Here is a 24,894-nt window from a genome sequence, read left to right as displayed (position 1 = left end):
TTCTGTTCTCTCTTGGTTGCACACTTTCTCTCTCAAATAAATAAATAAATAAATAAAATCTTAAAAAAAATGAACAGAGCCTCGAGATCTGTGGAACATCATCTAGCATACTGATATATCAATAATTAGAGTCCTATAAAGAGAGGAATAGGAGAAAGGTGCACAAAGATTATTTGAAGACATAAACTCCCTGAATTTGGTCACAAACATCAGTCTGCATATCCAAGATGACCTCCAGATAGCATAAACCTAAGGAGCTCAGTATCTAGACACGCCATAGTCAAACTGTTGAAAGACAAAGACATAGGGATACTCTTGAAAGCAGTGAGGAAAGTGACATCATTTTTGAGAGATCCTCAAGATTAACACCTCACTTCTTGTGTAAAACCACGGAGCTCAGGAGGCAGTGGGCTGACATCTACAAAATGCTGAAAGAAAAAGATTGTCAACCAAGAATTGTGTGTAGAGCAAAAGCACCCTTCAAAAATGGAGAAATTAAGATATTATTAAATAAACAAGAGCAAGGGAATTTGTTGTTTGCAGACCTGCCCTACAATAAATACTAAAGGGAGTGCTTTAGGCTGAAATGAGAGGCATTAAATAATAGAATACATGAAGAAATAAAGAGTAATGGTAAAGACAACTGTGTAGGTAAGTATAAAAGCATAATTTTTTAAAATAACTTTGTCTTTTATCTGGTTTAAAAGACAACTGCATAAGACAATCTTAATTAATTAATTAATTAATTTTTTTTTTTTTTAAAGATTTTATTTATTTATTTGACAGGATACAGACAGCCAGTGAGAGAGGGAACACAAGCAGGGGGAGTGGGAGAGGAAGAAGCAGGCTCATAGCGGAGGAGCCTGATGTGGGGCTTGATCCCATAACGCCGGGATCACACCCTGAGCCAAAGGCAGACGCTTAACCGCTGTGCCACCCAGGCGCCCCTCTTAATTAATTTAAATACAGTTTAAATAAAACTGTAACGATGGGCTTATAATGTATAGAGATGTAATTTTTTTTTTTAAGACTTTTTTAAATTTATTTATTTGACAGAGATAGAGACAGCCAGCGAGAGAGGGAACACAAGCAGGGGGAGTGGGACAGGAAGAAGCAGGCTCATAGCAGAAGAGCCTGATGTGGGGCTCGATCCCAGAACTCCGGGATCACGCCCTGAGCCGAAGGCAGACGCTTAACCGCTGTGCCACCCAGGCGCCCCTAGAGATGTAATTTGTATGACATAGTACAAAGGAGGGGGAAGAGAACAGACGACATATTTTGGACAAAAATTTCTCTATACTATTACAATTAAGTTCATATTAACTCAGACTGGATTGTGTTAAGGTGTTAATTATAATCTCTAGGCAACTATTAACTAGCTAAAAGTACAGCAGAAGAAACAAAGGAATTAAAGTGGTGCACTAAAAAGTACTAACACAGAAGAAGACAGTAATGGAGGAATATAGGGACGGGCTGCAAGATACAGGGAGAATACAGCGAGATGGCAGATAGGAACCCTACCTTATCAGTAATTAGTTTAGATGTAAACGGATTAAACACTTGAATTACAAAGCAGAGACTGGGGGCACCTGGGTGGCTCAGTTGGTTGAGTGTCTGACTCTTGATAACATCTCAGGTCTTAGTCTCAGGGTTGTGAGTTCAAGCCTTGTGTTGAGCCTATTTTTTTTTTTTTTAAAGCAGAGGTTGGCAGAATGGATTTTTAAAAAAAATCCAACTGTACACTGTCTTGAAAAGACTATAGATTAAAAGGTAACAAGTACAAGGAAGAAAAATAATGTGTCTTGCAAATAGTAATCAGAAGAGAGCTGAAGGGGCTATACTAAGATCAGACAAAATAGACGTTAAGACAAAAATTTAGAGACCTAGAAGAACATTTTATAATGATAAAGAGTGAATCTCTCAAGATACATCAAATATAAGTATAATCAAAGTATATATCAAATATAGTATAAGTGATAACAGAGCCCCCAAATCCATAGAACAAAATACATGATGAACTGAAGGGGAGAAATAGACAATTATAATCGTTGGAGACCTCAGTACATGACTCTCAGTAGTAGATACACAATTAGATGTGACTAGCCGTGGATAGGAGACTCAGCACTGTAAGCCGAGCAGACCTAACAGGCATCTGTGGACTGTTTCCACCCAACGAGAGCAGAGTACACACTTTCTTCTCCATCGCACGTGGAACATACTTCAAAATAGAGTGTCATAAAAAGCCTCAGTAAATTTAAAGGGGTTGAAATCATACAAAGTATGTTCTCCAACCACAACAGGATGAAATTAGAAATCAGTAACAGAAGGAAATTTGGAGAATTTACAAATGCGTGAAAATTAAATGCCCTCCTAAATAACCACTGGGTCGAAGAAGAAAACACAGGTGTTGGTTTGTAAGCTCCTTGGGAGCTTCCTGGGTGTGGTCTGAGACTGGGCCCTGTATTTGGGGGGCAGGGAGAGACGGACCAAAGAGGCAGGCCGCTCCAAATCAGTAGGCGGCAGGTTTAATAAGCAAAACAACTTACGTACGAGGTTGAGCAGCTGCGAGACTAACGGATTTTGCATCCGCTTACCAAATCTGCTCAAAAGTTTGTATAGAAGCCTTAACTGGATTCAGTCACATATACCATCCGGATAGTCTTCGTACCGCATCGCTGTCTTGAGTCAGCGTACTTGTACTTGGGACAGCTTTTGGGAGAGGAGAAGGCAAGTGGAACCCATGTTCCAAGGACAGGATGGGGTGAGGACCTGCCGATCGCCTGTGTCTCGTTCATGAGTTAACTGGGGATCACATCTTCTTGCTGACCTCCCTCAGCAAAGGGAGATTAAAAAAATACTTAAGATAAATGAAAATAACCCGACATACCAAACTGTAAGGGATGCAGTAACAACAGTACTTGGGGGAAATTTACAGCTATAAATGCCTATTTAAGGAAGGAGATCTCAGATCATGAACCTGATATTTCAGTGTAAGAATCTGGAAGAAAAAGAGCAAACAAAACCCAGAGGAAGCAGAAAGAAGAAGATAACAAACATTAGATCAAAGATTGGTTCTTTGAAAAGATCCACAAAACTGACAACCCTTTAGCTGGAATGACCAAGAAAAAAAGAAAAGACTCAATTACTAAAATCAAGAACGAAAGAAGGGCCATTACTACTGACTTTACAGAAATAAAAAGTATTATAATGGAATGCTGTGAGTTATTGTATACCAAAAATTAGATAAATAAGATGGAAAAATTCATAGAAAGACACAAATAACTGAAATTGACTCCAGAAGAAACAAAAAAATCTGCATAGGTTTATAACAAGTAAGAAATTGTATTAGTAATTTAAACATTCCCACAAGAATAAATCCTGGCCCAGATGGCTTTACTGGTAAATTCTATCAAAAACTTAAACAGTTCGGATCCTTTACAGACTCTTTGAAAAGAAATAGAAGGGGCACCTGGGTGGCTCACTCGGTGAAGCATCTGCCTTTAGCTTGGCTCTTGGGGATCAAACCCAATGTTGGGCTCCCTCCTCAGCCGGGAGTCTGCTTCTCCCTCTCCCTCTGCTGCTCCCCCTGCTTGTGCTCTCTCTCAAATAAATAAATTAAAAAGAAATCTTAAAAAAAAAAAAAAAAGGAATAGAAGAGGAAGGAATATTCTCCAACTCATTCTGAGGTAATTATTACCCTGATAACAGAACTAGACAAACGCGTTATAGGAAAGAAAACTACAGTATAATGTCCATTATGAGTATAGAAGCTAAAATATTCTTGTTTATTTATTTATTTTTTAACCCTGGGATCATGACCTGAGCCGAAGGCAGACGCTTAACTGACTGAACTGCCCAGGTGTCCCCGAGTACACTTTAATTATAAAAATACTCAATAAACTAGAAATATGAGGGAACTTCTTTTTTTTATTATTTTTTAATAATTTTTTAAAAAAATTATTTATTTGACAGAGAGAGACAGCCAGCGAGAGAGGGAACAGAAGCAGGGGGAGTGGGAGAGGAAGAAGCAGGCTCCCAGCCGAGGAACCTGATGTGAGGCTCGATCCCAGGACTCCAGGATCACGCCCTGAGCCGAAGGCAGACGCTTAACGACTGAGCCACCCAGGCGCCCCAAGGGAACTTCTTGATTTGATAAAGGGTATCTATAAAAGGCCACAGCTAAGACCTAGTTTAATGGTGAGAGACTGAGTGTTTCCCTCTAAGATTAGGAACATGACAAGAATGTTTGCTCTCACTGCTCCTCTTTAATACTGGAGATTGTAGCCTGGGCAGTGACAAAAGAGAAAGGAATAAAAGGCATTCAGGTTGGGAAGAAATAGAATGATCCCTATGTATAGCTGACATCGTTCTTTATTTAGAAAATAATAAGGAATCCACCAGAAAACTGTTAGAATTTAAATTGATTGAGCAAGGTTGTAGTATATAAAATCAATATAGAAAGATCGATGGTATTTCTCTACACTAACAATGAGGGAAACTATTCTATTTATAACAGCATCAAAAAGAATAAAATACAGGGGCACCTGACTGGCTCAGTCAGTAGAGCATGTGACAACTCTTGATCTCAGGGTTGTGAGTTTGAGCCCCAGAATAAAATACATAGGAATAAATTCTAACGAAGTGTAAGGCTTGTACACTTAACTACAAATGATTGTTGAAAGGGAGTAAAGGAGTCCTAAATAAATGGAAGGACATCCCATGTTTATGGATTGGAAGACGGTATTGTTAAGATATCAATAATCCCCAATTAATTTATGGATTTAATGCAATCTTTATTAAAAAAAAATCCTAGGTGCCTCCCCCCCGCCCCCGAGATAAGCTGATTCTAAAATTCATATAGAAATTCAAAGGACTCATAGTAGTCAAATCAGTTTTGGAAAAGATGAGCAAAGTTGGTGCATTCACTTTCCTATTCTAAAACTTAGTTCAAAATAATCAAGACAGTGTTGTTATGGTATAAGGGTAGATATATAGATTAATAGAATAATACTGAGAATACAGAAATAAATCTTTACATTTTTGATCATTTGATTTTTGACAAGAATACCAAGACAGTTCAGTGAGGGAAAAGAACAGTCTTTTAGGGGTGCCTGAGTGGCTCAGTTGTTAAGCATCTGCCTTCGGCTCGGGTTGTGATCCTAGTGTTCTAGGATCGAGCCCCACATCTGGCTCCCTGCTTGCCAGGAAGCCTGCTTCTCCCTCTCCCACTCCCCCTGCTTTGTATATTTTTTAAAGATTTTATTTATTTATTTGACAGAGAGAGACAGCCAGTGAGAGAGGAAACACAAGCAGGGGGAGTGGGAGAGGGAGAAGCAGACTTCCTGGCGAGCAGGGAGCCTGATGTGGGGCTCGATGCCAGGACCCTGGGATCACACCCCGAGCCGAAGACAGACGCTTAACGACTTGAGCCACCCAGGTGCTCCAATAAAAATCTTAAAAAAAAAAGAATAGTCTTTTATTTTATTTTATTTATTTATTTTTTAAAAAGATTTTATTTATTTATTTGACAGAGAGAGAAACAGCCAGCGAGAGAGGGAACACAAGCAGGGGGAGCGGGAGAGGAAGAAGCAGGCTTCCTGGCGAGCAGGGAGCCAGATGTGGGGCTCGATCCCAGGGTCCTGGGATCACGCCCTGAGCTGACGGCAGATGCTTAACTGCTGAGCCACCCAGGCGCCCCCAAAATAGTCTTTTAAACAAATGGTGCTGGGAGAACTGGACATCCACATGTAAAAGAATGAAATTAACCCCTGCCTCACACTGTACACAAAAATTAGCTCAAAATGGATCATAAACCTAAATGCAAAAGCTAAAGCTGTAGAACTCTTATTTTTTTTAAAAGATTTTATTTATTTATTTGACAGAGAGACAGCCAGAGAGAGAGGGAACACAAGCAGGGGGAGTGGAAGAGGAAGAAGCAGGCTTCCCGTGGAGGAGCCTTGACTAGTAAATGAGGCCTTTATTTGTGAAACTCCCCCTTGTCCATGGGTCTGCACAGCAGGTAAAAGTAGGCACCATTCATTCTGGATGATGCACTCCTTTTTTTTTTTTTTAAAGATTTTTTATTTTTTTTGACACAGAGAGAGGGCCGGGCGAGAGAGAACACAAGCAGGGGGAGTGGGAGAGGAAGAAGCAGGCTCATAGCAGAGGAGCCTGATGTGGGGCTCGATCCCATAACGCCAGGATCATGCCCTGAGCCGAAGGCAGACGCTCAACGACTGAGCCACCCAGGCGCCCCAAGTTGTAGAACTCTTAAAAGAAAACATAGGAGTAAATTTTTGTGACCTTGGGAAATGGTTTCTCAGATACATTGACAGTATAAGTGACAAAAAAATTAGACTTCATCAAAATTAAAAACTTTCATGCTTCAGAATGCTATCAGGAAAGTGAAAAGTCAAGGGCATATGACTGGCTCAGTCAGTGGAGCATGACACTCAGTCTTGAGGCCGTGAGTTTGAGGCCCATGTTGGGTATAGAGATTACTTAAATAGATAAAACTTTAGGGGCGCCTGGGTGGCTCAGTCCGTTGAGCATCTGCCTTCGGCTTGGGTCGTGATCCCAGGGTGCTGGGATCAGGGCCTGTGTCGGGCTTCCTGCTCAGCCGGGAGCCTGCTTCTTCCTCTCCTTCTGCCCCTCCTTCCTGCTCATGCTCTCTCTCAAATAAATAAATAAAATACATATATTAAAAAAAAAACTTTAACCAAAAAAAAGTGAAAAGACAACCAAAGAATAAGAGAAAATATTTGAAAGTCATATATTTGATAAAAGGTTTGTATCCAGAATACATAAAGAGCTGAGTAGAAGACAACTCAATTAAAAATGGTTAAAGTATTTGAATATACATTTTTCCAAAGAGGTTATACAAATGTCCAATAAGCACATTAAAAGCCATCAGACAAATGCAAAAACCACAGTGAGATATCGCTTCACACTCATTAGGATGGGTATAATAAAAATGTTGGGGGGAAAAATGGTGGACCATAGCAGGTGTTGGAAAGTTGTGGAGAAATCGGAACCCTCATTCTTTTCTCGTGGTGGTATAAAATGGTGCTATCCTTTGGGAGAACATCTTGTTAGTTCCTTAAAATGTTAAACATAAGAATTATCATATGACCCACCAATTCTGCTCCTAGGTGTCCACTCGAGAGAAATGGAAACATGTTCACACACTTCTATACCAGTGTTCATAGCAACATTATTCATAGTAGCCAAAAGTGGAAACAACCCAAAAATCCATCAAATGATGAATAGATAGCAAAATATGGTATATCCATATAGAGTTGATCCTTGAGCAATGTGGTGTTAGGGGCACTGACACCTGTGCATTAAAAAATTTGTGTGTAACTTTTGCCCCCCCCACCCCCAAAACTTTATTAATAGCTTGTTATTGACTAGAAGCCTAACTGGTAACATAAACAGTCAATACATATTTTGTTGTAGTATGTACTATATAGTATATTCTTTTTTCTTTTTTTTAAAGATTTATTTATTTATTTTAGAGTACATGTATGTGTGCGAGCGGGGGTGAGGGGCAGAGGGAAAGAGAGAGAATCCCAAGCAGACCCGCTGCTGAGTGAGGAGCCTGCCATGGTGGTCCATCTTACCACCTGGAGATCATGACCTGAGCCGAAATCAATAGTTGAATGCTTAGCCTCCTGAGCTACCCAGGCACCACTATATACAATAGTCTTACGATGAAGTAAGCTAGAGAAAAGAATGTGTTATTCAGAAAATCATAAGGAAAATACATTTATAGTACTATACTGTATTTATTGAAAAAATTCACCTCTAGGTGGACCTGCACAGTTTAAACCCATGTTGTTCCAGGATCAACTGTAATGTAGCATTATTCAGCAATAAAAAGAGATGGAATACTGATTCATGCTACCTTGAAAACATACTAAGTGAAAGAAGCCAATCACGAACGATCATATAAAGATGCTATTTATCTGAAATGTTCAGAGGAAGGAAATCTATACAGGTGGTGGATTGGTGACTGCCAGGGGCTCGAAGAGGGAGGCACTGGTGAGTGACTGCTAAAGGGCATGGGGTTTCTTTCTGGAGAGGTGAAAATTTTCTAAAATTAGATTGTGGTGATTAATCTACAACTCTGTGAATATATTAAAAGCCATTGAATTATGTACTTTAAATGAGTGAATTATACGATGTATGAATTACATCACAGTAAAGTTGTTAAGATATACCATGGCCAACAGACACATGGAAAGACGCTCCACATCACTCATCATCAGGGAAATACAATCAAAGCCACAGTGAGACACCCCCTCACACCTGTCAGAATGGCTGCTGTCAAAGAGATAAGTAATCATAAGTGTTGGTGAAGATGTGGAGAAAAGGGAACCCTCGAGCACAGTTGGTAGGGATGAAATTTAGTGCAACCACTATGGAAATAGTGTGGTGGTTCCCAAAAATTAAAATACTGGGGTGTCTGGCTGGCACAGTCAGTTGGGCACCTGACTCTTGGTTGCAGCTTGGGTTGTGATGTCCGGGTCTGAGATTGAGCCCCCGCCGGGCTCCACGCTCAGCGCAGGGTCTGCTTAAGACACTATCCCGCTGCCTCTGCCCCTTCCTCCGCTCGTGCGCATGCTCGCTCTCTCTCTCTCTCAAATAAATAGATGAATCTTAAAAAAAAATTAAAATACCATAGGATTTTGTAATTCCACTTCTGGGTATTTATCTGGAGAAAACAAAAACACTAACTCAAAATGATCCTTGACCCCTGTGTTCATTGCAGCATTATGGACAGTAGCTAAGATGGGGAAGCAACTTAAGTGTCTATTGATAAATGAAGGGGTAAAGAAGATATGGCTGATATGCACTTCTCATGTACACGCGCGCACACACACACACACACACACACACACACACACACACAGGGATATTATTCAGCTATAAAGAATAAGGGGCACCTGGGTGGCTCAGTCAGTTAAACATCTGACTTGATTTCGGTTCGGGTCACAACCTCAGGGTCCTGAGATTGAGCCCCGCATTGGGCTCTATGCTCAGTGGGGAGTCTGCTTGAGATTCTCTCTTCCTCTCCAAAAAAAAAAAAAAGAAAAAAAAGAATGTCATCGTACCACCTGCATCAGCATGGGTGGACCTAGAGGGTATTATGCTAAGTGAAATAAGTCAGAGAAAAACAAATACCGTATGATTTCACTTAAATGTGGAATCTGAAAAAACAGGCGAATGAACAAACAAGACAAAACAGAAACAGACTCATAGACATGAGAACACACTGGTGGGACGCCTGACTCTTGATTTCAGCTCAGGTCATTATCTCAGGGTCTAAGATTGAGTCCGAGTTGGGCTCTGCTCTCAGCGTGGAGTCCGCTTGGGGTTCTCTCTCTTTCCCTCTGCCCCTCCTCCCTGCTTGCATGTGTGCTTCCTCTCTCTCTCCCAAATAAATCTTAAAAAAAAAAATACCAAGAACATACTGGTGGTTGCCATGGAGGGGTTGGGGCTTGATCAAAAAAGGGGAAGGAGGTTAAAAGGTACAGACTAGCAGTTATAAAATGAATGGGGATGTAATGCATAGGTAATAGTGTGACCACTTTGTATGCTGACAGAGCTAGGTTTATACTGGTGATAGGTAATAGTGTGACCACTTTGTATGCTGACAGAGCTAGGTTTATACTGGTGATAGGTAATAGTGTAGCCACTTTGTATGCTGACAGAGCTAGGTTTATACTGGTGATCACTCGTTTAAAAAAAGATTTACAGAGACAAAGAGCACATGAGTGGAGGGAGGTGCAGAGGGAGAGAATCTCAAGCAGACCAGAGCCTGATGGGAGGCTCGATCTCACCACCTGGGAGATCATGACCTGGGCTAAAACCAAGAGTCAAAGCTTAACTGACTGAGCCACCCAGGCGCCCAGTGGTGGTCACTCTTGAATGAATATAAACGTTGAATCACTATGTTGTATACCTGAAACTTAACATAATGTATGTCAACTACACTTCAATAAAAGATAATCCAGTTAACATTTGTTAGAGATAAGAGTGGCTTTATCTTCTGTGGCATAACAACTTTTGATGTTTGAAGTCTTCTGATCTGTTGTTGTTGAGGGTTTCTGTTTGAGACCCATCCTTCCTGTGCATTAGGAAAGAGAAAATGTAGAGAATATCCCTGATGACGATCCTTATAGCCTTCTGTGGTCATACTGCTTCGTGTGCACTTTTTGCTTGTTATCTTGTGTGGTCCGCATCACAGCCCTTTGATGGATGGTATTCCCATTTAATGAAGGAGAAACCGAGGCACAGAGAGGTTAAGTTGATGGCCTCAGGTCGCATAGCTGTTGAGACATTTAACGGCATTCCAGTCCAGGCTCGATTGCAGACTTTGTGGACCACTGTGCTGACACCTTCAGTGTAATTTTAGCAAAAATATCTTCCTTCAAAAACAGGCTTTTGGGGATTCCTGGCTGGCTCAGTCAGAAGAGCATGTAACTCTTGATCTCAGGGTTGTGAGTTTGAGCCCCACACTGGGTATAGAGATTATTAAAAATAAACTTAAAGAAAAATAGGCTTTTATTTGATAAATTTTGGGCTTTAGGTTTACTTAGTGAAATCATTTTTTTTAAAAAAAGATTTTATTTATTTTATTTGATAGAGAGAGAGAGAGAGAGTGAGCACAGGCAGGGGGAGTGGCAGAGGGAGAGGAAGAGGGAGAGGGAGAAGCGGGCTCCCGATGCGGGGCTCGATCCCAGGACCCTGAGATTGTGACCTGAGCCGAAGGCAAACATTTCACCGACTGAGCCACCCAGGCGCCCAGTGAAATCATCTTATATACAGACTAAAATTCCTTATTTAGACCAAGTTTTATTGTAAATTTCATACTTACTACCTTCAGATTTTAGTGGTTTGGTATCTTGTAATAAGTTGTGATAGGCTCCTGTACTCTTTGTTTCCAAACTTAGGGTCACAGAACACTAATACTGTCAGTTGATTAGTTCAGCATGCAAACAAGAAGAAATCATTAACCAGCATGTTATTCCGGAAGAATGACCAGGGACGGTAATTCTAAAAATCCAAGAGCTTTTATCAAAGCTTATCCGCACAGAGTGCATTTTTTGCTATTTACTGGGCACAAATCGTAGCTCGTTTTTGGGCAGTGGTTTTGGGCTCGTCCAGGTTATTCATTAGCCAGCAGAGCTCCTAAGTCCACCGTGGGGATTGCCGGGTACAAGCTCTATATCCTCAGTGGCTGACCGGCCTGCTGCATTTTTAGATAGAGACCACAGAGGGTGGCAAAGACCAGAATCTCTTCACTGTGGAACAGAGATCAAGCCCGGTGAGGCCTATCACTCTAGTCCAGTTCCTCTCATTGACACATTTTCCCTTTCAAAATTTGTTTCTGAAGTCAGGGTGGGCAGTAAGCCTCTCTGCATCGCGAAAGCTAATGCTTCATCTAAAAAGAGAAGACATTTTGTTAGATTTGCTCCCAGCAGTGGGGGGTGGCTTGGTTGCTGTTGGGGTCCTCTGCCTGGAGAGAAGTACAGTATGAGTGAGCATGAACCAGCCCTTGCCAGGAAAGCTCTTGACAGACCCCGGTGGACAGGTCGCTCTGCGGTAGCCTCACCTCATGGAGGTGCGCCGTGGAAGAGGCCTCCTGCCAGGGCATTTTGGTAAATTTGGGACACACCTGTTGGTGTGAATGTGTTAATCTGCACATGGATTATCAATCACCTGCAGTCATACTAGATTTCCTTTAAAACTTACTTGGATGGGCCTGTTAGCAGGTGGAATTCCCCCTTGGCGTTTTCAGGGTTAATGCTTAGGGATAGCCTTGTTCAGCAGAGTCAGAGCAGCCAGTGTCCAGTTAAGGGCTCCGTCTGTCGGCTTATGTGGTGAGGGCAGGTGCTCCTTGGCCCCCATGGTGGTGTTTCTGCCATGAGATGGGGGTGAGTTTGTGACTTAGGCTGTCCGGCCTAAACCTGAGCCCAGGTAGGCTCCTGCACTGGGCCTTCCGCTGAGGTGTGTCTGCGCACCCTCTTGTGAGTTCCCCTCTTCCCGGGAGTTCCTGTATGGGCCAACCGGCCCCTCCCCTCGAGAGGGAGCCCCATTCGTCCTGCCCAGCCTCCTTTGTCTATGTTGGTTGCCAGCCAGCCCTGTGGCGGGGGTGCCTGTGCAAGGCTGTTGAGGTGGGAGAGGATCAGGTGGGGACAGGGACAGGAAGTGCCTGGGAGACTAAGGTCACTGTGGCAGCAGACACGAGGGGGCACCCCGCCCTGTTGGGTGGGTTTGGGGGGGTTTCTTGAAGAGGTGACATCCTTACTGCTTAGTTGGAGGGGTGAAGTGGAGGGGAGGCTGCTGCAGAGGACTCGGGGTGGGGAAGAAGAGCATGGCTAGGGATTCCAGAGAATCTCTTGGGGTCCCCCCTTAAGGGGGAGGGGTGATGAACAGTGAGCAGGACCTCGTACCCAGGCCGCACAAGAGGTATGGATGGCATCCTCTGCTCTTGGGAGAGACTTGGGTTTTGTGCAGGGGAAGCCGTGGTCAGATGGACCCGAGGACCCAGCCTGGGGCAGGGCAGTGTCCAGCAGCTTCAGTGTGAACATTCCTGCAGGTCAGGGATCCACTGCCTCAATAGGCAGTCTCCTCTTCTTTTCTCCTTTTTGTTGTAAACTAAAACAGGAGACATCACATAAAACCTATGTTTGGAGATTGATGGGTTATGATAAGGTGAACATCCTTGTAACTTCCACCCGGGCGATGGCCCCAGAGGCCCTTCCACGTGCCCTGTCCCATTCACCTCCCCCAAAACCTGCTGCCATCATTGGGTTCCTTTGTGTCCTTTTCAGGTTTCTCACACAAGGATGCATCCTGAACGCTGTGGTTTGGTCTTGCCCATTTCTAAACATTCCTGTTCTTTCATCTTTTAATCTGTGTTCCTTTCTTTTCCTCACAACAGTATATTGAAGACCCAGGACATGTAAGGGACATTAAGTTGTGGAAGTCCTAGTGCGTGCCACCGTGCTCTTGGCTGTCTGGCAGCTGGGGACGGAGGCCAGACCACATATAGCTGACACCTTGGCCAGACTCGAGGTGATGCTCTTCTGTTCCCTGGGGGCTTGTGCTGTCTGTCTGACGCCTTGTGACGCTAGCAGCTGTCCGCCTCCCTGCTCGGTTCCAGTCAGTCCTCTGGGAGGATGCCACATGGTGATCTTCTCAGAATGCTTTTCATGGATGTGTTAGAATGCTTTTATCAAGAAACCCTTCCCTTCCTGTGCGATGACCCAGGGGGATGCTTCATGTGGAAGAGGCAGAACAGCTGCTTGGTTCTTTCCTTTGACTTCCCAGTTTTCAAGTTAACTTGTTCCTTAATATCCTCTCGAGGTGACTAATTAGGTGCTTTTTTTTTTTTAAATAAAATTTTGAACTTATGGATTTAAATGTTTTTGTGAATTTTGCCACTGTCCGCTGTACTACTTATCCTTTTTGAAGCTCAGGCTGTCCCCCCCCCCTTTGGCTAATGGAGTCTCCTCGTTTGGGTGCTGAGTGTTCCTGACGTGGCCCTCGTGGTATGTGGTCTTCGGTAGTCCTTGTGAAGTCCAGGCTTGTCGTGGGCCTTGCCCACTTGTGCAGCCAGCAGTTTTACCAAGAAGCCTGGTTTCTTGTGGTGGGAAGTAGTGCTCCCAGAGCACCATCTGGGGATGGGGGTGCTTGGGGCTACCCGACGTTGTTGTTCTAAGCCTCCTCAGAGGACAGCTCTAGGAGATACACATACACGGCTTGAAGGGAAAATGCTTCCCGAGGGCATTGTGGACTCCAGCTCTGTTTGGGACAGCCAGGGTTTTCTCTTGAGCCTCGTCCACACCAGGAATCTCAAGGACGTTGGGGGTGACTGGGTAGGGGACCTCCTCATCACTTGTGACCTTTATCCTGTTACACCCACAACAGTCTCTGAGCCTGCCACTGTCAGCGTGGTGACTGGGGACACCTGGCCTGGCCGCCTCTCCTGCTTTATCTGTGTGTGCCGATACCTGCATGCTCTCCTTCTTCACCCGCACTTCGGTGCTGTTCTTTTGATGTCCCCAGAAACTTCAGCTGTCCGCTCATTCACTGTGGAGTGCCACGAGCGGCCCAGGGCTTGCTCATGGCGCTCTGGAATCTCACATGTTGATCAAGTTTGTGCCGGGCACACTAGGGGCTGATTGTGCTGGATGGAAAGTCCTGGTCTCACGTTTCCTTTCTGCGCAGAGCTCAGATATCACACCCTTTTCTTCCGCTGTGAAGTGATGCTGGGATCTGAGGGTATCTTCTGATTTTCCTTCCTGTATAAGCTGCTTGCTCTTTCTTCTTAGATGTTCAAAGGATTTTTTTTTTCCTTTAAAGTCCAGTACTTTTATTTTATTTTATTTTTTTTTAAAGATTTTATTTATTAATTTGACAGAGAGAGACAGCCAGCGAGACAGGGAACACAAGCAGGGGGAGCGGGAGAGGAAGAAGCAGGCTCCCAGCGGAGGAGCCTGATGTGGGACTCGATCCCAGAACGCCGGGATCACGCCCTGAGCCGAAGGCAGACGCTTAACGACTGCACCTCCCAGGTGCCCCTGAAGTCCAGTACTTTTATTAGACTAGGTGTTGGTTTGTGTTATTTGGGGTCAATATTCCCAGGTACAGGTGTGGTAATTTCCGGAAAGTCTTTTCAAATGACACATTGTCGTCTGTTCTGCTGCTTAGTTGGGGGTCTTCCTCAGGGACTCCTGCTGGCCATACGTTGTGTCTTTGTCCATTTTCAATATTTGCTACTTTTTCTTGAATCCTTTATTTCGTTCTTCATTTCTGTTTGGTTTAAATAATGTTTCTTGTATCTTCTGCTTCTGTCAAGACCTCTGTTATGTTTGTTCTTGTATTCCTTCTAGGTTATTCTTCATTTCTGGAATGATTTTTTAAATTTCTAATTTACTTCTGTTGCCTAATATCTGAATTTTTCTACTGGATTTTTAGCTGTCTTCTGTATTTTTCTTAATGTCTCTCTGCTTATTTTGAAATAGTGGGCTCTGATTTTGATCTCTTCTGTTGGGTCTTCCTGAGGCACTTTCTTTGTTGGTGGGGATACTGTTCTGCTCCTGTTTTGCTTTGTTCTTATAGTCTCCTGATGTGGGATTTGACTCGAGTACTTGCCTGTTGCTTATTTTTATGTGGAATTAGTTTTCTGAGCTGTTGGTTGGAGGCACGGTCCAGGGTGGCTTTTCTGTTGCACAGTGCTCCCCCCTCTGCTGTCTTTACCTGGTGACTGCTTCCAGAGGTTCCTAGCCTCTGTCCTGCTTCTGTGGACCTTCCCTGTCCCATTGCTCCTCTCCTGCTCAGTGTGACTCAGAGCAGGCCCAATGGCCTTGGTTGGTGGGAGGCTGCTCCACCCCCCGGTCCTCACACTCAGCCTTCTGAGCTCACCCGGGTCTGCTTGCGGCTCTCCCGTCCTCTGGTCTGGCTGTTACGCCACTTTCCTCTCTCCCTTCTCTCACACAGATGAACTACGTGAAGTCCTGGCTTTTGGTGGTTTTCCTTTTGAAGAAGTGTGCTCAGAGATGTAAAGTAACTTCCCCTGACTTGCAGAGGGAACATAGGCTTCTCTGGGATTCCAGCCTCACATGCCTGGCTCTAAAGCCTACTCTTGGGGTATGCTCTTCTCCAGGAGAACCCTCAGCTGCACTGATTGAAAAAAATGTGTGTTTGTGTGTTTGTTGTAAATTGGCCACTTTAAAAACCTTTGGCTACAATGCCACAGCTTCTTGCCTCACCCTTGGTCTTGTTCCACGGATGGAGCATGGCTTAATCATTTGTTTCTGTTTCTCCTGCTGGTTAACCCTACAACTGCGTGCTTTTAGTTTTATTTAGTGATTTTCCAATCTTGGGTAATAGCTGCAGATTTTATGAAAGCTCATTTAGCATTACTGCTTCTTTCCACTGCCTCCCAGTCTTTTCCCAGTCTCTGCTGTAGATCTGACCCCTGCACAATGTAACTTTCTGCCGCTCGGGGTCTCTTTTCCTGTAAGTGGAGTAGAGCGCACGTACCAGAGAGAGCAGCACAGGAACGGATTCCTGTGCACCTCGTGAGAAGCACACATGTACATGTGGAGTCACAGGCATGCACATACCCGCAGACACCCGCACGCACACGCACACACGTACACCCACGGGTGCACACTCACACCCAGGCGCACGCGCACACATACACGGGTGCACCCCCCCCACACGGGTGCACACTCACACCCAGGTGCATGCGTGCACACACACAGAGGCACACACGGTGCACACTGACACCCAGGCGCACACACGCACACACACACGGGTGCACACACACACACACACATATACACACACGGGCACATGCACACTCAGGTGCACACACATGCACAGTGCTTTGTCTTCTACGGTCAGTCCAGGCTGTGTTGGGAAGCTGCCTGGAGTCTGAGTGGGTGTGAAGCAGAAGGCTACCAAGATATCATTTTCATGGCCATTTGAGCCAAATCCAAAAAGCTTACTTCAGCTAAGATAACACTTTTTGAGAATGATTTAAGAAGCAGTTTGCCCTTGACCTGCCACCCTGGGCTGTTAAAGCCCACTGCTCTACCTGGTGCCCCCTTCCCAACCCTTCAGGGCGCCTTTGGCTGCTCTTTTTTTTTTTTTTTTTTAAGATTTTATTAATTTATTTGACAGAGACAGCCATCGAGAGAGGGAGCACAAGCAGGGGGAGTGAGAGAGGAAGAAGCAGGCTCCCAGCGTAGGAGCCTGATGTGGGGCTCGATCCCAGAAAGCTGGGATCACGCCCTGAGCTGAAGGCAGACGCTTAACGACTGAGCCACCCAGGCTGCTCCGTATCTTAGCTACTGTGACTGGCTCTGGCCTGCATGACATCAGGGCTGGTGAGGGTGCTTGGATGCCCCCTCCCAGCCTACCTGCACCCCTCATTCCCCAGAGCTGACCTGTGCTTGTTCTGTTAAAGGTCTCCAGCCCCCCGACCCCTACCTAAGGGCAGAAAGTGTTGTTTTAGCCTACGTCTTGGCATCTCAAATGGTGCCTGGTGAGTGAGCCTGCCACGTAGCCCTGTCCTGACCACCTGCTCTGTCAGGGGCTTTCTAGGGCCCTGTTTTTTAGCTAGTTAGCAGTAAAAGATAAATGATATTCTGGGAATGTCCTGGAGAGAGGGAGGTTGCTTTGCTGGAGGAGGTGACATAAGTTCCACAAGGGGAGGCAGAGGAGGGCTGAGCATGTGGGCAGTGTAGGTGCGCCCCAGGTCTGGGCATCTGTGAGCACCAGGGGCTGGCAGTGTTCTGGTGGGGTGGCTGCTGCGGAGGCCTTTCCTCCCACTGCGAGTGCAGTCACTCATGCAAGGACTTGCCTGGAGAGGGTACTTCATAGTAAACTTGGCTCCTGCTTTCACAAAGTGATGGGAATTTATGGAGATGTGTTTTCATATACAACTCACAGTGTCCTGTGTGATGAATCATTTCTTATATTTTTATAGTACTTGTCAAGGTGTGTAGCCCTTAGAAAGCCTCCCATGCTCTCTAGGCCTTGGTTTCCACACTCGGCCAGCGTGGAGTAAAACTGAACATGGTCTGATCTCCATTCCACATCTGACCTGCTCCATGCACACAAATATTTGTTGGATTAAGTCCAATTTAGCAATCTAGGGTGTGGCAAAATTTGACTGTCATGCGTATAATGTATCTTTCATCTCTTTTACCTATAATGGAGACAACTTCCCAGACTTCATCGCATAGGGTAAAAGTGGATTTATCAGATTTTGTAGGTCAGTAAATTTCATAGAGAAAGAAAATTAGAAGCCCATTATAGTTATTTAAAAAATTACCCATGGCAGTAACAGCCATTTTAGGAGTAAACTATTAGCTTGATAATGATTTATTATGGAAAGTGTTTAGCAGGTATTTTGAGTGTGTTCAGTTCCAGAACTGTGGCAAAGGTGGGGTTAAAAACGGTGCTGTAGATCCCCTCGCTTTCTAGAGTGGCTGCTTTCCTGTGTGGTGCTTACGGACTTGCCCTGTTTTGACTTGGGGGGCCTGTGTCAGGGCCCCAGCTTCTGTCCCAGCCACCTCCCTACTGGTTTTGGCTGCTGGCAGATTGCTTCTTTCCTTGCCTCCTAAAAGCAGTGGTTCTGCCTTCGATTCTGATGTGTTGGTCTTGTCAGGGAATAGACGTTTGTTCAGAAATCAGTTGAAGTAAGAATGCATTTGTGTTCTCTTTTTTTAGGCAAAAGTAAAGAAGCAGAAATAAAGAGAATAAACAAAGAACTGGCAAACATTAGATCAAAATTTAAAGGTAAGTGTGTTCAATCTTTTTCATGAAATGGGCTTTTGTAAATTTTACACAGTGGGGACTAGTCTTCTGATGCCATTTTAATTCTTTCCGCTTCAAACCAGAGTTCTGAGCACGATTACTCTCATGGCTCTGTTAGAATTAAAATGTGTTTAAATACTTTATTTACTTATTTACTTACTTACTTATGAGAGAGAGAGAGAGCGTGCACGAGTGAGTGAGTGTGAGGGGCAGAGGGAGAGGCAGAGAATCTCAAGCAGACTCCTTGCATGACCTGAGCCGAAATCAAGAGTCAGACGGTCAGCTTACTGTGCCACCCAGGTGCCCCTAGAACTAAAACGTGGTTAAAGTCAAGCCATTGGTTGCTCTTGAATTTGACAAGTCGTGTAGAATTCACCAGGTAGGGTGGCCCTTCCCTGGACCCAGCCTTTTTCCTGGGCTGGTTCAAAGTATGAATCTCAAAGAAGTGCTCTGCCTGAGGTTGCTCATGGTCTGTTTCAGGTATTACAGAGTAATTCAGCACTTGGTAATGAAGCGTGCTTGGCTTTGTGAATGAAGAGTGTACCACATGACCTGATCCACTCAGGTAGCCGCCTCTTTACCTGGACACCCCCATTTTGAAGAACTGTCAAGTGTAGGTTTTCAGTCGTGAGGACTGAAAAGCTGGTTAATCCTTTAAGCCTTTGTTTTAAACCTTTAATTTTTCCGAGTTTGAGATCTGGTTCAAGCCTCTGTGAGGCCACGAGAGTGCCTGAAGTTGCCTGGAGTCAGTGAATGGAAGAGAGGGCTAGGACGGAGCCCAGGGAGCTGTAAGGGTGGGTGGAAGGCAGAATTTCTAGGAATGGATGGTTTTTCAGGACTTGAGAATGCATATCCTGTGTTATCAAGCGATGCAAAAACTAGTGGAATTTGGGTATTTCTCTGTTGAGCCCTGGGGAGAGTGTTATGTTTTCATATTTTTAACTGGGCCTAAGGATCTTTTAGGTCTGTGAAACTTCTGAAATTGTCTGTGAAAAGGTTTGCTTTTTCATATATATACAAACACACATTATATATATATATATATATATATATATACACGTGTGTGTGTGTATTTTGGGGGGTCTGTAACCTTCATTGCTTAGATTTTTAAAAATTTGTTTTTGTTACTATTTTATTGTTTTAGAGCAGTTTTAGGTTCATAGCAAAATTGAGAAGAAGGTACAGAAATTTCCCGTATACCCCTGCCCACACATGCACAACCTCCTCATTGTTGACATCCCCACCAGGGTGTACGTTTGTTATGGTTGATGGACCTACATGGACACATCGTCATCGTCGTCATCATCGTCTTCTGTTTTAGATTTTATTTATTTATTTGACAGAGAGAGAGCCCAAGCAGGGGGAGCTGCAGAGGGAGAGGGAGATGCAGACTCCCCGCTGAGCAGGGATCCCGATGTGGGGCTGGATCGCAGGACCCTGGGATCATGACCTGAGCCACCCAAGTGCCTCCAGACATGTCTTTATCACCCAGAGTGCACAGTTGACTCTTGGGGTCACTCTTGGTGCTGTGCATTCTGCGGTTTTGGACAGAAGTGTGATGATATGAATCCACTGTCATAGTGTCATGCAGAGTAGTTTCCGTGCCCTAAAAATCCTTTTGCTCTGCCTGTTCATCTGTTCCTTCCCCCATACCCTGGCAGCCACTCATCTTTTTACTGTCTCTGTAGTTTTGCCTTTTCCAGAATGTCCCAGAGTCGGAATCCTACAGTGTGCAGCCTTTCCTCTACTCAGTCAGATGTCTTTAAGGTTCCCCACGTCTTTCCATGGCTTCATGGCTCCTTTCTCTTCGTCCCAGATTCATAGGCCAGGGTCTGGATGGGCCCCCGTGTATTTATCTGTCCACTTCCTGAAGGACATCTTGGTGGCTTCCAAGTTGGGTCAGTTACGAATGGCGCGGCTAGAGCTATCAATAAAGCTGCTGGGAACATCCTGGGGGCAGGTCTGGTGTGGCCATAAGCTTTCAGCTCCTTTGGTAAAGAGCAGGGAGCGTGAGTGCTGGATCGTGTGGTGACGGGATGTGTCGTCTTGTAAGAAGCCGCCAGACTGTCTCCCAGAGTGGCTGCTCCACTGTGCGTCCCCACCAGCCACAAACATGAGCGTTCCTGCTGCTCCACGTCCTCACCAGCCTCTGGGGCTGGATTTGGGCCGTTCCAGCAGGTGCACAGGGAGCTTACTACTGTTTTATTATTTTTTTTTTAAATTTTTTTGAAGATTTTATTTGTTTATTTGAGAGGGAGAGAGTGAAAGAGAGAATGAACAGGGAGAGCAGCAGAGGGAGAGAGAGAAGCAGACTCCCCACTGAGCAGGGAGCCCGATGTGGGACTCGATTCCAGGACCCCAGGATCATGACGTGAGCTGAAGGCAGACGCTTAACCAACTGAGCCACCCGGGCGCCCCTTAAACTTTTGTTTTAAAGATTTTATTTATTTACTTACTTAGAGGAGGGGAGCTTACTGTTGTTTTAGTGTGCGTTTCCCTGATGACACGTGATGTGGGGCATCTTTTCGTGCGCTTGTTTGCCTTCTGCATATCTTTCTGGTGAGGCGCTTATAACTTCCCTTGTTTCTTCAAGGGAATATCAGTTGGTGGTTAAGGGTAAGGTTGCCCTGACCCAGACGTGTCCCTGCTCTGATGCTTCCTAGCTGTGCCACCTTGTCACGTTACTTACTCTGTGTCTTTGCTCAGCTGTGAAGGGGGGTGTCGATGTTCGCCTCGGTCTGGGTTCTCTGTGAAGCAGACCCCGAGACGGGCTTGGAGTACAGAGGGTTATGAGAGAGGAGCACCACTGAGAAGTGAAGGGAGGGAGAGGGCTGGAGTTGGGCAGAGGAGGTGCCCATGGACACGCCGGCCCATTAGGGAGCTTTGGGGTGAAGATTGCCTGTTAGAGGCGTCTGGCATTGGGTGGGAATGGCTGGGCCCTTGTACCACCCCCTCGCTCAGCTGTGGCTCGAAGCCAAGGAGGGCCGTCCCTGACAGTGCTAACCCTGCCAGCTAACCACACGCTCGGCAGCTCCAGTCCTTAATTGAAGGGAGGGTCCATGTCTGCTACACTAATTATATCTATGTATGGAAATATGTATAAATTGCTTCTTCATAGAAAGTGAGTGCCTAATATGTGTTAATCGTGTTGTTATTAAAAAAGAGTTAATAGGGGCGCTGGGGTGGTTCATTCGGTTAAGCGTCTGCCTTCGGCTCAGGTCGTGATCCTGGAGTCCTGGGATCGAGCCCCGCATCGGGTTCCCTGCTCAGTGGGAGCCTGCTTCTCCCTCTCCCACTCCCCCAGCTTGTGTTCCCTTTCTTGCTGTCTCTCTCTCTCAAATAAATGAATAAAATCTTAAAAAAAAAGAGTGCACGGCCTTTCAGATGGTAAATCTTCGGATTCTCTGTATAAGTGTTTTGGGGACAAACAAGACTTCGGTTGTTTCTTCTGTCTTCGTGCCTGCCTAAGCTAAGCTGTCCTAGGTAGGGAAAGAGGTTCCCTCCTCTCTGTTAACCAGTTGGCATTATTGCGTATGTGTATGCCCTGACTAGTAACAGAGAAGAGAAGACCTACCCTTTGTCCTCACAAATGTGCCCCCTGGGGCTTCTGTTCCAGTTTTGTCAGGTTAGATCATTTAGGTGTGTGCCCGTCCAGGAGAAATAGAATTCAAGTCACTAATGCAGACAGGCATGTGATTCTAAATTTTCTAGTAGCCACATTTAAAAACAGTAAAAAGAAGCAGATGAAACTAATTTTAGGGGCACCTGGCTGGCTCAGCCAGAAGAATGCGTGACTCTTGATCTGGGGGTTGTGGGTTTGAGCCCCATGTTGGGCGTACAGATTGCTAAAAAAACAAAAAACTTTAAAAAAAACCTATTTTTAATTTATTTAACCTAGTATGCCTAAAATACTCTCGTTGCAACATGTGGTCAATAGAAAAAGTTATCTCTTTCTGTAAAGAGATATCTTAAATTTTTTTCATGCAAGTCTCTGAAACCTCGTTGTACACTCAGCACACTCAGTTCAGACTGGCCACACTTCAGGTGCTCAGCAGCCACATGTGGCTAGAAGCTGCCACGTTGGACAGTGCAGACGTCAGCCACACCTTCTACTGAAAACAGAAAGATACAATATTAAAAAAAAAAATCTTGAAAGTCTGTAGAGTGACAAGAGGAAAGGAGGATTCCTGAGACTCCTCTAGGAGGAGGTAAGTGTCCACGTCAGCAAGCACAGCACCAAGCTGTTTGTGCCTCAGGGGCATCTGCTACCCCAAAGAGCGAGCTGTGAAACAGACATTTTGGTCTCCATGAAAGTCAAGAGGGGTGGTTACCTGTCAGTGTGATTTTGCCTTCCAGGGGATATTTGGCCACATCTGGAGACCGCGTTGTCACAACTGGGTGGGGGTGCGCTGCTGCCATCTAGTGGGTAGGGAGGTCAGGGAGGCTACTAACCGTCCTGCCATGCACAAGACAGATGTCAGAGTGCTGAGGTTGAGCAGCTCTGGTCTAGGAGAAAGATCAAAGCTTAGAGCCCACCAGAAGTGGACACCCTTCCACGTTACACTGAGACTTTCAAAGGCAAGGCCCTGAGGGCAGGAGTGGACTGTCACAGATGTGCCATGGGGCTTCAGACACCTGGGTACCCCACAGAACCTCAGACTTTACACTTGGCTTTGGGTAAGAGAACAACCTTCCAGAGGAGGGCACTATCACTGTACGTGCACATGATTCCTAGAACTGATTTCTCACACAACGTCCAGCGTTCAGTCATAGTGACCATGCACATCAGGATGCCATGAGCAAGAACCAGCAGAGACAGAATTACGGAGCATCTGAGACCAGAGTCAGATCACAGTAAAGAAGGAAGTCTACCATTTTTAAAGAAAAGTCACACTTGAAATTTTGAGCAGGAGACATATGTGTGAAAGGTGACATGGTGGATTGTGAGATGGGACCAGATGGATATTCCAGAACTGAGACCTGCAGTAACCAGAATGAAGGACTCTGGGTTTCCAGCAGCACCTGTAATTGCAGAGAGATTAGTGCTCTGAATGATAGGTAAGAACAAAACCCCTCCTGGATACTGCATGGATGGAGGGCAGATAAAGGACAGATAAAGAGCAGTGGGTGAGAGACAGGGGTGTGGTGAAAAAGTCTGAAAGGTGTAATCGGTGTCTCAGAAGGAAAGGGGGGAGGATGTGACGCCCTTAAGATCGCAGGAAATTGTGTGTGCGGAAGGAGAGAAGGTCCGAGCTTCCCTTGACGAGGATGGAAGAGGCTCTCTGGCCTGACAGCACGCACACGCTGAGGCATTGCCGCCTACTTCGTGGCATTTAACCATCGTTTTTTTTTTTTCTTCAAAATCCTTTGAAATCTAATTCCTAATTCCACCTTTCTAGATTTTATATATTGAGAATTTATTTTTCTGACTTCAATAAATTGTTAAATATTTTCAAAATTTTAATAAATTTGTGTATCTTAAAAAAAAATGCATGAAACTTCCTGAACTGCAGTGAAATGTGTGTGTAGACACGTTACTGTGGGAACGCAGAAGTCCAGAGACAGGCGGTCCTGGGAGCAGCCGGGCAGGGGATGCTCTGTGCTGACAGCCGGCACACAGCGGACTACAGACTGGCAGCGTGCTGAACAACCAGCTGGAGACTGTACCCTGCAAGAGTGTCTTCTAAGAATGAAGCTAAAATGGAACTTTTTCAGACAAAAATGGTTTCCCACGAGTTTCCCACGAAATTCTAAAGGATGTACTTTAGGCCAGAAACAAATAACCCGAGAGGAGAGGTCAGAGTTGTGGAAGAAAAGGAAAGGAGCGGCAGGTATGTAGAGAAATGTACGTGATGGTTGTGCACGAAACCGTCCTGGGGAGTTACAAACACACGCGGAAGACAGTCCTAGGAGCATCAGAAAGTTGCATCTATAATCCCAAACCTTGCCTTCAAGGGAGCTGGAGGCCTATGGCTTCACGGGTGAGCTCTGTTTTTGGAGGAAGGGTGTGGGGCTTGGTCATGTGACGTGACCTGTGGGATGTAGACAGTGTCTGCCTGCCACTTTCAAACCTTAGCTCGTTTCCACTCGCCCCCGGGGGTCTTCCCATCGCCTCCATGAGAAGAACATGCTTTGGGGGCTGCTGTGCAGAGAGGGAGAGGCACCCTGCGCAGGCCTGTGCTTGTCATGTAAGCCACTGAGTTTTGGGGTGGAATGGGTCATAGTAATTATGACATTAGCCAGCACACTCTGTCTTGAAACCGTTGGAAAACAGCTGCTGTGTTACAGTTTACACGGACATGATGATTGCTTATCTCTGCTTGTCTGCAGTTTACCGGACAGCATATGCTAACGTGAATGGCCGCGGGGTGTCCCCTAAGTTCTAGGGGTGCACACGTGCATAAGGAAGTTCCCAGGAAGAACTTAGGTTATTGTAGGTGTAGAAAGACTTAAGTAAGCCACAGTTTTTATGGGGGAAGTGAAAGCTCACTGTAAGGGGTGTGCCGTGCTGGTTCCCGACTACACCAGCACCCAGTGCCTTGCCAGTGT

The 24,894-nt window shown here is 45.1% G+C and overlaps 1 protein-coding gene and 1 non-coding gene across 7 annotated transcripts in view; both read left to right on the top strand.

The window, feature by feature from the left end:
* AP2A2 (adaptor related protein complex 2 subunit alpha 2) overlaps nt 1–24,894 on the top strand; it is an 84,228-nt gene that overhangs the window by 20,055 nt on the left and 39,279 nt on the right. For 5 of the 6 annotated variants that reach the window (XM_040639694.1, XM_040639692.1, XM_040639691.1 and 2 more), the window contains exon 2: nt 18,259–18,327. In XM_040639694.1, the coding sequence (XP_040495628.1) occupies nt 18,259–18,327 (69 nt within the window). Of the gene's footprint in view, nt 1–14,833; nt 15,664–18,258; nt 18,328–24,894 lie in introns of those variants that run through there. The other variant, XM_008699611.2, reaches the window with a different exon arrangement.
* On the top strand, nt 23,571–23,694 carry LOC121104879. Its single transcript, XR_005837253.1, has one exon. It is a non-coding gene; the product is annotated as a U6atac minor spliceosomal RNA (small nuclear RNA).

This window comes from Ursus maritimus, unplaced genomic scaffold, assembly GCF_017311325.1.
Source record: "Ursus maritimus isolate PB19 unplaced genomic scaffold, ASM1731132v1 scaffold_23, whole genome shotgun sequence".
NCBI classification, from domain to species: domain Eukaryota; kingdom Metazoa; phylum Chordata; class Mammalia; order Carnivora; family Ursidae; genus Ursus; species Ursus maritimus.
Note: the sequence above shows the minus strand (reverse complement) of the source record. Positions and strands in the feature narration are given on the sequence as shown.